The sequence below is a fragment of the Lithobates pipiens genome, unplaced genomic scaffold, assembly GCF_037356315.1.
Source record: "Lithobates pipiens isolate NorthernLeopardFrog02 unplaced genomic scaffold, aLitPip1_a1.2 Scaffold_18, whole genome shotgun sequence".
NCBI classification, from domain to species: Eukaryota; Metazoa; Chordata; class Amphibia; order Anura; family Ranidae; genus Lithobates; species Lithobates pipiens.
Window position 1 is genome coordinate 146884336 of NW_027507758.1, and position 14719 is coordinate 146899054.

Consider the following 14719-nt stretch of genomic DNA (forward strand, 5'->3'; position numbering starts at 1 on the left):
CTGGCCATAGATGCCTTGACAATTCCCTGGTCTCAGTTCAGAGTAATCTACACCTTCCCTCCAGTGTGAATTCTGCATCATCTGCTCAAAAATATCGAGTAAGAGAGGAAAACAGTGCTTCTCCCTGAAATGGCCCAGAAGAACCTGGTACACAGACCTACTAAGACCTCTAGCAGACAATTTTTGGCCTCTTCCCAACAGACCAGATCTGTGATCTCAGGGCCCTCTGTTCCATCCTGTTTCTCAGTCTCTGGCTTTAAAGCGGAGCTCCACCGAAAATGGGAAGCTCTACTTATCTGCCTCCCCCAATCCAGTGCCACATTTGACAACTTTTGGGGGGGAATGGGTACCTGTTTTTTGACAGGTACCGTCCCCACTCATGGGAGACCTTGCTGCTCCAAGATGCAGCAAGGCCCCCTGGAAGTTTGACCTCTTTCCTCTTCCTTCCTGCGCCACTGGGCCATTCAGAAAGCTCAACGCGCTTAGCACATGCGCAGTAGCAAACTAGGGAATTGGTTGTGAAGCTGTAAGGCTTCACTGCTGGTTTCCCTTACAGGCAATTGGCGGCATCAGCACCAAGAGCCGATGGAAACATTTGCTGGGGTGCCAACATTGCCGGATTCCAGGAGAGGCAAGTGTCCTAATAATAAAAGTCAGCAGCTACAGTATTTGTAGCTGCTGACATTTCATTTTTCATGGTGGTGCTGGACCTCCTCTTTTATGACAAGGCTATTGAAGCCCAGGTCTTAAAATATAGGGAGGTCTCTGAGTCTATTATTCGTACATTTCTGAAAGAAGAAAAGCCACTTTTGGGAAGCTCTACTATTATACTTGGAAATCCTTATTTGCCTGATGTGAACATAGACACTTCGATTGCAGAGATTACTCTGTGCCTTGCATTCTGGCCTTCCCATGGTCGGGTTTTGACTTTAAGTATTCTGAAAGGACAAGGTCGCAGCCTTGTTCTTTCTCTTTCCAAGATCTCTGACTTTGCTCTCCCTTGTAAAAGGTTAGCTTGCATTGAGCCCCCATTGCAGCACCCTTGCTTCTTTGGGAACCCAACCTTCTCTCTGCTCTGCCCTGCAGAAACTGTCCTTTGAGCCTGTCAGATATGCTCCTAGATGACCTCTCCTACATAAGTAGCCCTTTTGGTTGGTATCACGTGTCAGACATGTCTTTGAGTGGACGACTCTCTTGTAAAGAGCCATTCCTCATACTTCACAATGTGTTACACCCAAGACCATTCTTTCCTCCCACAGTGGCATCAGTCTTTCACCTCAATGAGGACATAGTCCTACCATCCTGTTGCCTGGCTCCAAAGCATCAAAAGGATGGACACAAACCAATTGGATTCCACCTCAAAGCCACAGCTTCAGACAGATGGATTCCTTGTTTGTCCTGTCCCCAGGGCAGTTTAGCAGTTAAGTTTATACTAGTTTATTAAGTTATTATAACCCATGAGGTGACAAAAGACTCTTTAGAACAAGAATCAGTGGTATGTTCTGCTGTCAGTACTGTTACAAACCTTTGGGTTTTCTTTTTCAATTATTTTTTTTTGTCTAATTTCTAATTAATTTAGATCGCTTGGGCATTAAATAAAGGTGTGAAAACAGAGTACAAGCAATTCTGGGATGTTGATCTTGGAGTCACATATATTTCTTGGGAAAAAGTGAAACTGGATGATCTAGAAGATTTTTCAGAAGGTGGAATGATTGATCAAGAAACTGTTAATAATGGTAACAATTTAACTTTAAGATTTGATTGCAATATAGTAAAAATGTATTTTAAATTTCATGTAACTGAACTGTAGGCAACATACCAGTGAATGCAGTTATGTATATTTAAAACAATATATTTCAATGCTACTAGTGTAAATAATAGTGAAATAGTAAGCCTCTTGTACAGGAGCACCCAGATCAGTAGTGGGAGGGGGAGGTTCTAGGAGCTCCTCGGAGCTCCTACATCCCACATGTGCAGCTGTCCTGTCAAAATACGCAACTCTGCAGAATATCGAACCACGTCACTTCCGGTTTCTTAAAACCCACAGTAATTGCAAATTTTGAGGAATTCGTGTTTGGACACAACAGTGGCAACCAAATGCAGTCAGGTAAAGGAAGATTTGGGTGTTTTCACAGCACAGCGGCTAACGGGGATGAAGTTGTCGCTGCCTCTTCGGATATTTTGTTGGTTAGTGTTGGAGCGGAGCAACAATCTTTGCTCATAATACCGTGCACCGGACTACATTCGTTTGCCGCTCTTGTGTCAAAACACGTATTCCTCATCATGTGATAGAAGTCTGCAGTCAATCATGTTTTAAAAAACCGGAAGTGACGTGGTTCGATATTCTGCTGAGTTGCCTATCTTTTCAGAACACCGGCAAAGAATATTTTGACAGAAGGAGAGAACAGAATGATGACCTCATTAGTCTGTTTGCTGTTCAGTCACTGGCTGGTGACAAGAAATTAACCTAACTTGCTTAAAGCGGAGGTCCACCCAAAAGTGGACCTTCCGCTCATTGGAATCCCCCCCCCCCCTCCGGCGCCACAATTGGCACCTTTCAGGGGGGAGGGGGGTGCAGGTACCTGTACAGCACAGGTATATGCACCCACTTTCGGCGTAGATTCTGCAGAAGGTACGCCCCTTTCCGCAGAATCTACGCCCCTTTCCGAAAGTCCCCCGCTGCCTGCTGGGAAACACACGGATCCCAGAGACAGCGGGGACCATCCTCATTGCGCAGCGTGACTGGCGCATGTGCAGTAGGGAACCGGGAAATTAAGCCGAAAGGCTCCACTTCCTGATTCCCATACCCAAGATGGCGGCAGCAGCACCCGAGAGACGATCGAGAGATCGGCTTCGGGTGCCGACATCGCGGGCGCGCTGGGCGGGTAAGTGTCACTATTTTAAAAGTCAGCAGCTGCAGTATTTGGAGCTGCTGGCTTAAAAAAAAAAAAACGGCGGAACTCCCGGCGGACTCCCGCTTTAACTGAATTAGGAAAAAAGTTAGGTTATTGAGCTTTCTGCAAATCTCAAGACTAGGGGAAGGACAAATCTACTACCAGGTAACACAGATACAACATATTTATACTAATGGTGTATTTAGCCGGTTGCCTATTGTTCCACTTTAATAATATCTAAAGTGTACTGTATATGTAGCATATACAGTCATTTAGTTTGCTTAACATGGCTGTAAAAGCAATTTTTTTTTATTTTTATCTTAATCTCTGCATTAAGGTAAAAAAATCTTATATACAGCTGTCCCCCGCCAAATACCTACCCGAGTCTTGTCTCAATCTACCTCCAATTGCAGTGATGAGGGAGAGGGGCAGTGCCGTGCTATGTGTGACAAAAGACACACAGCCCGACTTGAGCCTGCACATGTGCCACCATAGGAAGCAGCTTCCTATGGTGGTACACAGACAAGAGGACGAGCTCAGAGCACCGGCAGGGGACCCCAGAAGAGATGATTCAGGGTTGCTCTGTGCAAAACCATTGCACAGAGCAGGTAAGTATAACATGTTTGTTATTTAAAAATAAATAACCTTTACAATCACATTAATGATGCATCTGCTAGTGTCTAATTCATGCTTTGGGTTTGTGTTTGTATTTTTGCTCCTAATACACCTCAGACTAATTTTACCATAATAAAATGTGATTCCTGTTTCACATATTATAGACTGGGCAAATCGAAGAAATGCAGAACCTACTGTCACTAAGGAGCCTGTTTCTGCACCGCCTCCCACTACTACTGTGCAGAGTCCAGTTATACCAAAATCCACAATCATAACAACGCAAACAGAGGCATATACCCAGCCAGTTGCAATGCTCCAGGTAACAATTTTTATTAATAGAAGTGAATAATGTAATTTTGTGAATATACAGTTACTGTTTAAATGAGTTATCTGAATGTTCAAATATGTGAATGCTAGTATTATGTATTCATTTTCTAGTAATTTTTATATTATACTGAATATTTACTTTACTTACAGACTGTTGTTCTCTTTGGTAGAAGGGTAGTTCCTTTTCTTGTTAGTGTTATGTTATCATGTCTATGAGAATGTATTGTGTTGACATCTTTCTTCTACTGCATAAAGACTGTCAGCAACTAAACTAGTATAACAGGGCTAGAAAGGAGTCACCGCGAGCACCAAGATGGACAGCGGTTGGTTAAAAATTGATAGGTGGCAATGGAAAGGGGGAAAGGCATTAACTAACAGATTTTTACAGATATTTCCAATCAAGTGGAGAGGATACAGAATCAATTGTCGTTATTTTGGGGTCTATTTATAAACTTTTTTTAGAATAAAAAAAAAAAAAAAAAAATATATATATATATATATATATATATATATATATATATTACAGAGAGAGATATAGAGTGAGTGAGTTTATATGTTCCCCCCCATCTGAATATGTGTTCTTTCACATTCCAAAAACACAGTGGAAAATTAACAGGCTTTTTGCCTACATTTCCCAAGTTTGTATTTGTGTAGGACCTGAACGTTGCATGACTTGAAGCAATGCCTGTGTAATGTTCAGGTTTTTGGACCTCAAGTCTCATCAAAGTCAGACCAAAGTAGTGCAGGGACTACCTTGAAGTCGCACAAATATGAATGGTACTTATTGGAAATCATGGGGTATGACTTATATGGGACGTTGTAGTCTCAAGTTGCAGGACAAGTTGCACAAGTGTGAAAAAGGCCTAAATGAAATGCTTACAAATATTTGCTGATGTAATAATAAAAATATCACATGCAAAAATTGATCCTTCAAATAATAGTATTTTCTATGAATACAATATCCACTTTACAGAACAATAGGCATAGTGTTGACATAGTGGTCCCTCCGCTTCTTCAGCTGCATTACAGAGATTAAATTATCTGCAGAGAAGATGGATATAGCATAATACATGTGCAGCAATATGTTATAAAGCCAAGATTAGAAAGATTTTACTACCAGTTGAGAAGATTACCTTACCCAGCGAACCCAAGTGGATAGGGAATCAGCACACAGAAACAAGATAGACAGGTTTGGTGCAGACACTGGAAATTTTCAGCTCCCTTGTGTGGGCTTCTGGTGTGTTGCTGTACATTTTAGGCCGGGTTCACACCGCTGCGATGCGGGAACGCCGCAAATCCGCTGCGTTTTCCCGCATCGCACACCTCCCGCCGGCAGTTCACACTGCCCTATGCGGACGGCTGGGAGTGTCAATGATATGTTAATGACACCCCCAGATCCGTCCGCATATCGCAGTGCGATCTGCCGACTCGCACAGGAATCGGATCGCATGGTGTGAACCCCCATGCGATCCGATTCTGTTGCGGACCAAAAAAAGGGTCCCGTGCGAGTTTGCTGCGGGAGCGATGCGAATTCAGCCATACTATCTGTATGGCTGAACTCGCATCGCTACGGAGATCGGATGTGATTTGCGGTGCGAATCACATCCGGATCTCCCCCCGCAGCAGTGTGAACCCAGCCTTAAAGTGATTGTAAACCTTTGTTTTTGTTTTTCTTTAAATAACAAACATATACCTTCACTGTGCAGTTCTTTTTGCTCCTTGTAGCCCTTGATAATCATCTTCTGGAGTCCCCTCCTCGCATCTGTAAACCCCCTGGGAGTTACCTTGAGGGTGCACTCCCGAGTCCAGCATTTACATAGACACTGAATGCTGGACTTGGCCCGACATCCGCGTCATTGGATTTGATTGACAGCAGCGGGAGCCAAAGGCTGCTCTGCTATCAATCTATCCAGTCAAGAGCCAAGAACCCCTGGCAGAGAGGAAGAGCGCCCGAGGGTACAAACGGGCTCAGGTGAGTAAAATGGGGGGGGGTGGGGGGGTGGGGGGTGTACAGTGTCAGAGGTTTTATTCACCTTAATGCATCCTAAGAAAATGTTGAAAGAACAAAAAACAAAACTTTTTTTCTTTGTTTCTGTTATACAATTTTGCAAATAAGTAATTTTTTCCTCTTCACTGATGGGCTCTGATGAGGCTGCACTCATGGGCACTGATATGTTGTACAGATGGACATGGATGATCAGTTCCCTGACAATCATTGTAATTGTCCCCTGTACCTAGAAAGCCGGTTATTGGCTTTTCTTTCCACAGACACTGACAGCACTGATGAAAGGAAATGCTGATAACTGGCATTTGTTAACATGTGATTGGACACAGCTGATCACATGGTAAAGAGCCTACGTCATCGACTCTTTACTCTGATCGGTGATGTGCTTTGTCTTAGGGTTTCTGATTCCAGGGGCAGAGTTTATGATCATGTGACCACAGTGATTGTCTGTTACAGCAGCCACATGATTGGAAAGCTCCAGATCGCAAGTAGCGATCAAGCTTTTTTTTTTTTTTTGTAGGCCCCCGGTAACTATGCTGGGAGCGTGCAGGGCCCACCTGCTAAGAGGCTGCATATTTGCATATTGTTGGTGTGAAGAGGTTAAGGCCAGGTTTGAGCCATCCAGAGAGAAGAAACCCTTGTTAATTCCAGGTATAGAGAGCATGTGACTCACTACATGTCCTGTAAGCTCTGACTGGAAATCAGAGGGTAGAGGTGTTCTGTAGTCCTCTCCTAGTGTGATAACTCTGGTCCTCAATAGATACGGTATAGTGAGTGAGTGTTCACCCTAGAACAAGAAATGTGTCACTGGCAGAATCACAAGGTAAAAACAAAAGCAAGAAACAACTAACTAATGCAATCGTTGCATCTGAGGTAAGGTGCAATATATATCATATTTTTGCTCTTTTTTTATTTAGACATTTTAAATGTAACATTATGATTTGTCATTTTTTTTTTTTTACATTGTATCACTCCAGTTTTCCACTAATTCATTATTTTTATACAGATTCCAGTTACACCAACTGTCCCTGCTGTTCCAGCTGTGCCTGCTGTTCCTGCTGTTCCTGCTGTGCCTGCTGTTCCTGCTGTCCCTGCTGTTCCTGCTGTAAGTTTGGTACCACCTGCATTTCCTGTCTCCATGACGGTACCCCCTCCGGGCTACACCAATCTTCCTCCACCTCCATTCATGCGTGCAGGTTTCAACCCTTCACAGCCACCACCAGGTATGTATTTGGCAGTTAAAACCCCCAAACATTATATATTGGGTTTTTTCTAACACCCTAGAGAATAAAATAACGGTCATTGCAATACTTTTGTTTCACACTGTATTTGCGCAGCGGTCTTACAAGCGCACTTTTTTGGGAAAACATTTTTGAATAAAAAAATAAGACAGCAGTGTTCACTTCAGATTATTACAGTTGCCCTTTCCTGATTTGTTCTTTTTAAAGTCCATCTCCAGCCAAAATATATTTCTTTTTAGTTTTGGATAGATTGGAGAAGAGTATGTATGTATTTGTATGTGCCGGCCTTATGGGAAGATTTTACCTCATCTGCTGTCTCTTGGGCAACTGTACAAGAAACAAGGGGTGCTATTGTCAGCGTAGACAGCAATGAATACATTGTCAGAAGCCCTAGCCCTTTATTGCTCTGCTAGAAATGTGTTCTTGTTTATCTGTGGTTCCCTTGGGAATATTTTCCATCACTTTCTTTCCTAAAAGTCGTTTGAATGCTTCTCCACTCTTTCCATATCAAAATAAAACCTTTTGGGTAGAATTTGACTTAAAGTGCAGTGTACTTTTAAGATACCCCCTTTGGAATTAATAAGGAATGTTGGAAGTGTTCTTTAGAAATATGTGTCGTGGTGCAACAAATGGCAGAACTGGTAACAGATATATGTACAGGTATGTGTCAGTAAGGTGTATATGAATCTCTTGCTACTCTGACAGAACTGTCGCAAACATCTTTCTTGCGAAGTGGCAGCGTTTTACAGGAAGAGTAGCTATTTGGAAAAGTTTGGGCAATAATGGAAATGTATCAAATATCGGTTCCTGAGGAACTTGACAAATGGGGTTGAGTTACTAAAACTGGAGAGTAAAAAAATCTGGCGCAGCTGTGCATAGTAACCAATCAGCTTCTAACTTAAGCTTTGACGGAAAAAATAAACTGGAAGCTGATTAGTTTCTATGCAAAGCTGCACCAGATTGTGCACACTCCCAGTTTTAGTAAATCAACCCCATTGTGTCACAGAATTGTTTCAAAGATGCAATACAATATATACACAAGCAATAGAAACAGTTGTTTACCTCCATTTCCTTATCTTTGATATGGCAGTATCTCCTTATGAATTTGTTGCAACCATGCAGTAAAGCATGCTTACAAGAACTGCTTGATTTGTTGCCTCTCTGTACTATGTTGTACAATAATGAAAATGACATGGTTTTCATGACTTTGGCGCAAGGCTTCTAACTACATACACACCACCAGAAATGTGGTGCAAGTGCCTTTTTAAATTTGTCCCACTATATTTAGGAGCAGGGACTGTACCTAGCAGTATAACTGGAACATAGGTTATAGGCATTATTGAAAACCACATGGGCAATACAAATAGAACCCTGGTTTGTAAATTAGCATCAAGCTCGTGTTTCCCACTTTAAAATATTTATGTAATTTTAATCAAATAAACAAATTCATTTATACAGTATGAACATTCACCTTGTTTTTGTTCTAAAAAATATACAGGCGCATCTACAAAAATTTGCATATCATCAAAAAGTTAATTATTTCCATAATTCAGTTCAAAAAGTGAAACTCCTATATGATATAGATTTATTACACAGAGAGTGATATATTTCAAGAATTTATTTCTTTTAACTTTGATTATGGCTTACAGCTAGTGAAAACCCAAAATTCACTATCTCTGAAAATTAGAATATTTTGAAAAATTTCAGTGTCCCACTCCAATCAGCTAAATAACTCCAAAACGCCTGTAAAGGTTTCCTGAGCCTTTAAATGGTCTCTCAGTCGGTTACACTGACTGCTAACCACTGACCTGAAATTTGTCCAGAAGACAGTCATTGACATCCTCCACAAGGAGGGTAAGTCACAAAAGTTAATTGTTAAAGAATCTGGCTGTTCACAGAGTGCTGTATCCAAGCATATTAATGGAAAGTTGGGTGGAAGGAAAAAGTATGGTAGAAAAAGATGCACAAGCAACCGGGATAAACGGCAACCTTGAGAGGAATTTGGGGGAGAGTCACAAGGAGTGGACTACGGCTGGTGTCAGGACTTCAAGAGTCACCACATACAGATATCCAGGACATGGGCTACAATTATCGCATTCCTTGTGTCAAGCCACTCCTGAACCAGAGACAATGTCAGAAAAAGGACTGGACTGTTGCTCAGTGTTCCAAAGTCCTCTTTTCAGATGAAAGTACATTTTGCATTTCATTTTGAAATCAAGGTCCCAGAGTCTGGAAGAAGTGTGGGGAATCATAGAATCCACGTTGCATGAGGTCGAGCGTAAAGTTTCCACAGTCAGTGATGATTTGGGGAGATGTGTCATTTGCTGGTGGTTTGGTCCACTGTGTTTTATCAATTTCAAAGTCAGCGCAGCCCTCTACCATGAAATCTAGAGCTCTTCATGCTTCTTGATTGTCCAGCAAATTTGTCTGACCTAAACCCCATAGAGAATCTGTGGGTATTGTCAAGCGGAAGATGATCACCTCCACGCCACGCTTCATTGATGCATTAATTCATGCAAAAGGAGCCCTGACCAAGTATTGAGTGCATACTAAACTGTACATGTACATACTTTTCAGTAAGCCAACATTTATTAGTCTTATGTAATGATCTAATTTTATGAGATACTGAATTTGGGGTTTTCACTAGCTGTAAGCCATAATCATCAAAATTAAAAGAAAGAAATGCTTGAAATATATCACTCTGTGTGTAATCTATATAATATGAGTTTCACATTTTCAATTGAATTACTGAAATTAACTTTTTTGATGGTATTCTAGTTTTTTACGTGTAGACGTGCAAATGCTAAGAAATAATATGAAAAAATCATAATTAGTCATGTGTTTGCATTACTTTTTACAGGTTTTATTCCACCGCCAGTGCCACCACCTGCTATCCCTCCTCCTTCAATTAGCTCAGCTATTCCAACAGGTAAGTGAAATAATGCTTGAGGAAAGTTGTTGACGACATTGAAGATAGCTTAAAGCGGGGTTCCACCCTAAAGTGGAACTTCCGCTCATCGGAACCCTCCCCCCATACGGTGTCACAGTTGGCACCTTTCAGGGGGGAGGGGGGTGCAGATACCTGTCTAAGACAGGTATTTGCACCCACTTCCAGGCATAGACTCCCACAGGAGTCTATGCCTCTTCCTGTCCCGGCGCGCTGTCTGCTGGGACACACACGGGTCCCAGAGACAGCGTGGACCATTCCTATTGCGCTGCACGACTCACGCATGCGCAGTAGGGAACCGGGAAGTGAAGCCGCAACGCTTCACTTCCTGATTCCCTCACCTAGAATGGTGGCGGCAGCAGCCGAGAGCCGAGCGATCGATCGGCCTCGGCTGCCGACATCGCTGGACAGGTGAGTGTCCATTTATTAAAAGTCAGCAGCTGTAGTATTTGTAGCTGCTGGCTTTTAATAATTTTTTTTACAGTGAAATCCCTCTTTAACTATGGGTCGACCGATTATCGGAGCCGGCGATTATTGGGGGCCGATATTCACATTTTTCAAATAATCTGTATCGGTCAGAAGCTTACCAATATTAGTCAGACCTTCTTCCTCTGTCCCCACACAGCGCTCGCTGCAGTCTCTGCCAGTCTCTGCCAATCTCTGTCAGTGGTGTGGCGGGCAGCAGAGTGCTGACATCATCTCTCACTGCCCATCTCGCATCAACGCTGTTACGCCCCTACAGCAGGGCTGCGAAGGCTGCTCTTGACAGAGCTGCGGATGAGCAAAAAGATAGTTACTTCATCACTCACCGCCCACCTGCATGTGGAAATTTAGGTAGAGGCTGCCAGAAGTAGTGTAAGTACTCTGTTTCCCCTAAAATAAGACCTAGCGTGATTGTCGACGATGGCTGCAATATAAGCCCTACCCCCCAAATAAGCCCTAGTTAAAGTCCTTCTATGTCTTATTCTCAGGGTAGGGCTTATTTTTGGGGAAAGAGGAATGGGGTTTATTTGGGGGGTAGGGCTTATATTGCAGCCATCACCGACACTCATGCTAGGTCTTATTTTAGGGGAAACAGGGTAGTAACAAGCTGCATATGGATGGCGTGTCCACCCTTTGCCCTTGTGTAGGCACACACAGAAAAGTGGTTAGTTCTCCAAGATGTTTGGAACAACCTATCTGCCGAGTTCCTTCAAAGACTTTGTGCAAATGTACCTGGAAGATTTTACCCCCTTCCTGACCTAGATTACTTTTTGCAATTCGGCACTGCGTTGTTTTAACTGACAATTGCACGGTCATGCGACATTGCTCACAAACAAAATTGACGTCCTTTTTTCCCACAAATAGAGCTTCTTTTAGTGGTATTTGATCACCCCTGCGGTTTTTATTTTTTACGCTATAAACAAAAAAAGAGTGACAATTAAAAAAAAAAAAAAAAGCAGCATTTTTTACTTTTTGCTATAATAAATATCCCCCAAAAATATATATAAAAAAAAAATTTTTTTCCTCAGTTTAGGCCAATATGTATTCTTCTACATATTTTTGGTTAAAAAAAAATCGCAATAAGCGTATATTGATTGGTTTGCGCAAAAGTTATAGCGTCTACAAAATAGGGGATAGTTTTATGGCATTTTTATTATTATAATTTTTCTAAAATTTAGTAATGGAGGCGATCTGCAATTTTTATCGTGACTGCGACATTATGGTAGACACATCGAACACTTTTGACACTATTTTAGGACCATTGTCATTTATACAGCGATCCGTGCTATAAAAATGCACTGATTACTGTGTAAATGACACTGGCAGGGAAGGGGTTAAACACTAGTGGGCGATCAAGGGGTTAAGTGTGCCCTAGGGAGCCCCGCGCTGATGTCACAGGCCGCGGCCCAGACTCACGGAAGTGAGAACAGGATGCCTGTCAAAGACAGGCATCCTGTTTCCCCCCTCCCCCCGAAAGGTGCTAATTGTTGCACCGGAGGGGGAGAGGAGACAAATGATCCGAAGTTCCACTTTTGGCTGGAACTCCGCTTTAAGTGTTATGTTCTGCAGCAGATAATAAAAAAATTTAAATTCACGAAAGTTTGCTTATCTATCTGGCACTTAGCTGTCAGTAGCAGATCCTTAAAGTCTTGTAAGTTGGGAGTTGGGGCATCCATGGATCAGGCTTGATTTTCTAGCACATCCCACAGATGCTCGGTTGGATTGAGATCTGGAGAATTTGAAGGTCAAATCAACACCTCAAATTCATTGTTGTGTTACCTAAACCATTCTTAAATTCTTCAGACCAGCCCACCTTCTTCCATTGCTCCAGTGGTCCACTTCTATGCTCATTGTAGATGCTTTTGGCTGCGGACACGAGTCAGCACAGGTACCCTGACCAGCCTGTGACTACGCAGCCCCTTACACGGTAAACTTGATTGCATTGTGTGTTCTGACACCTATCTATTGAAACCAGCATTACATTTTTCAGCAATTTGAGCTACAGTAGCTCTTCTATTGGATCTGACCACATGGGCCAGCTTTTGCTCACCAGTTTTCCTTTCTCAAACCACTTTTGGTAGATCCTGACTACTGCAGACCGGGTACATCCCACAAGAGCTGCAGTTTTGGAGATGTTCTCATCTAGCCATTATAATTTGGCCCTTATCTAAGTCACTGAATTCCTTACACTTGCCCATTTTTTTCTGCTTTCAACACATCGACTTCAGGGACAACATGATAACATGCTGCTGAATATATCCCACCCACTTTCAGGTGGCATTGTAATGAGCAAATCAATGGTATTCTCATTACCCAACAGTGTTAATGTTATTTGTTTTTCTTAAAAAAGTATGTTTTAGTTATGTACACTAGAGAAGATGCTAATGGTGCTTAACAATGTCCATTGTGAGTCTGTATGATCTCCTTAGCTGCTTAAGCGGAACTTTACCAATAACAATTTGATAACAAATTATATTCTTTAGCAAGGAACATGCATTCCACATTAATAATTATGCTGAATTTCCAAACAAGAAGACTTGATGCTCCAGGTGAGATAGGAAGCCTGATAATCTAACAGGTGCCCGCCCCGGCTCACCTCCGCATGCAATCAATAGTAGAAGAAATGGCTGCACTCCATAATCAATCGTAATTCTTTTATCCAGAGCATCCCAAATGTTGACAAAAAACAGAGAGCTGGTAGACATGTTTCACAGACTTCAGGTGAGCTTAATCATTACTAGATTAAGCGAACCTGAAGTCTGTGAAACGCATCTACCAGCTCTCTGTTTTTTGTCAACATTTGGGATGCTCTGGATAAAAGAATTTTGATCGATTACGAAGTGCAGCCATTTCTTCTACTATTAATAATTATGCTACCAAAATTAGAGTGTGTTGTAAATTGCCTCCAGTATTGCTCCTGTTTCTTCTTGCTAGAGGCTGCCATTTTGCTGAAGCCCAGACCTCCTGAACAGCAGTAAATCATAAAGCATAACTAAACCCATCGATTTAACAGTTTCAAAAACAGTTAGCAATAGTGGAATGCTGGGATTTCTAACTCACATTTACTTTGGTCCTGAACCAAACTGTCAAACCATCAAATGGCTGGTGTCATAACTTATCACAGTTGCAAATCAAACAGAGGCAGCTTCCTTGGCTGTAAAGGTTAACCACTTAAGGACCGCCGTATTGCCATTGTACGTCAGCACAATGGCACAGGCAGGCACAATCACGTACATCTACGTGATTGCCTTCCAGCGGGTGGGGGGTCCGACCGGACCCCCTCCCGCTGTTTACGGCGGTCCGATTCGGTCCAGGAGCGCTCCGTGATGAGGGGATGGCCGTTGGTTTTCGGCCACCCCCTCTGGATCGCTCCTGGCCAATGAGAAGCTTCCTCCCCTGTGTATTGTTTACACAGGAAGGAGGAAGTGATGTCATTCTCCTCGGGGCGGTCTTTTTGACCGGACTACGAGGAGAAGAGTAAAAGTAAGTGTGCACCAACACTACACTGACATGTAGGTACACACAGGCACACAAACCCCCCCGAAATATACGCTTATTGACATTTTTTTTACTAAAGACATGTGGCTGAATAAATTTTGCCCTCAATGTATGACTAAAATTTAGTTTATTCGATTTTTCTTATAACAAAAAGAAGAAAATATCTTTTTTTTTCAAAATTTTCGCTCTTTTTCCATTTATATCGCAAAAAAAAAAATCGCAGAGGCAATCAAATACCATCAAAAGAAAGCTCTATTTGTGGGAAGAAAAGGACGCAAATTTCGTTTGGGTGCAACATTGCATGACCGCGCAATTACCAGTTAAAGCAGCGCAGTGCGAAATTGCAAAAAGACCTCTGGTCCTTAAGGTGTTTATTGGTCCGGAGCTGAAGTGGTTAAGAAGGCTAAATTCTGCTTTATCCTCTTCCCGACCATCAAATTACAGCTGGGCAGTGTGGCGCCTTATCAGTGCCCGTCAGTGCTGCCTTATCAGTGCCCATCAGTGAAGGAGAAAACTTATTTACAAAATTTTGTAAAAAATAAAAAAAAACACAGAAGTGATCAAATACCACCAAAAGGGAGCTCTATTTGTGGGAACAAAATGATAAATTCTGTTTGGGTACAGTGTAGCATGACTGCGCAATTGTCATTTAAACAGTTACAGTGCTGAAAATTGCCTTGTGCAGGAAGGGGGTGTAAGTGCCTGAAAT

At 42.3% G+C, this 14719-nt stretch overlaps 1 protein-coding gene across 7 annotated transcripts in view; it reads left to right on the forward strand.

Moving 5' to 3' along the window:
• Positions 1-14719, forward strand: part of SCAF8 (SR-related CTD associated factor 8) — a 315849-nt gene that overhangs the window by 115296 nt on the left and 185834 nt on the right. For all 7 annotated transcript variants that reach the window (XR_013276655.1, XR_013276654.1, XR_013276656.1 and 4 more), the window contains 4 exons: positions 1580-1736; positions 3674-3828; positions 6848-7064; positions 9943-10011. Coding sequence is in view for 2 of the 7 variants with exons in the window: in XM_077486236.1 (XP_077342362.1) it covers positions 1580-1736; positions 3674-3828; positions 6848-7064; positions 9943-10011 (598 nt within the window). In the remaining 5 variants the exon portion in view is untranslated. The remainder of the gene's footprint in view (positions 1-1579; positions 1737-3673; positions 3829-6847; positions 7065-9942; positions 10012-14719) is intronic.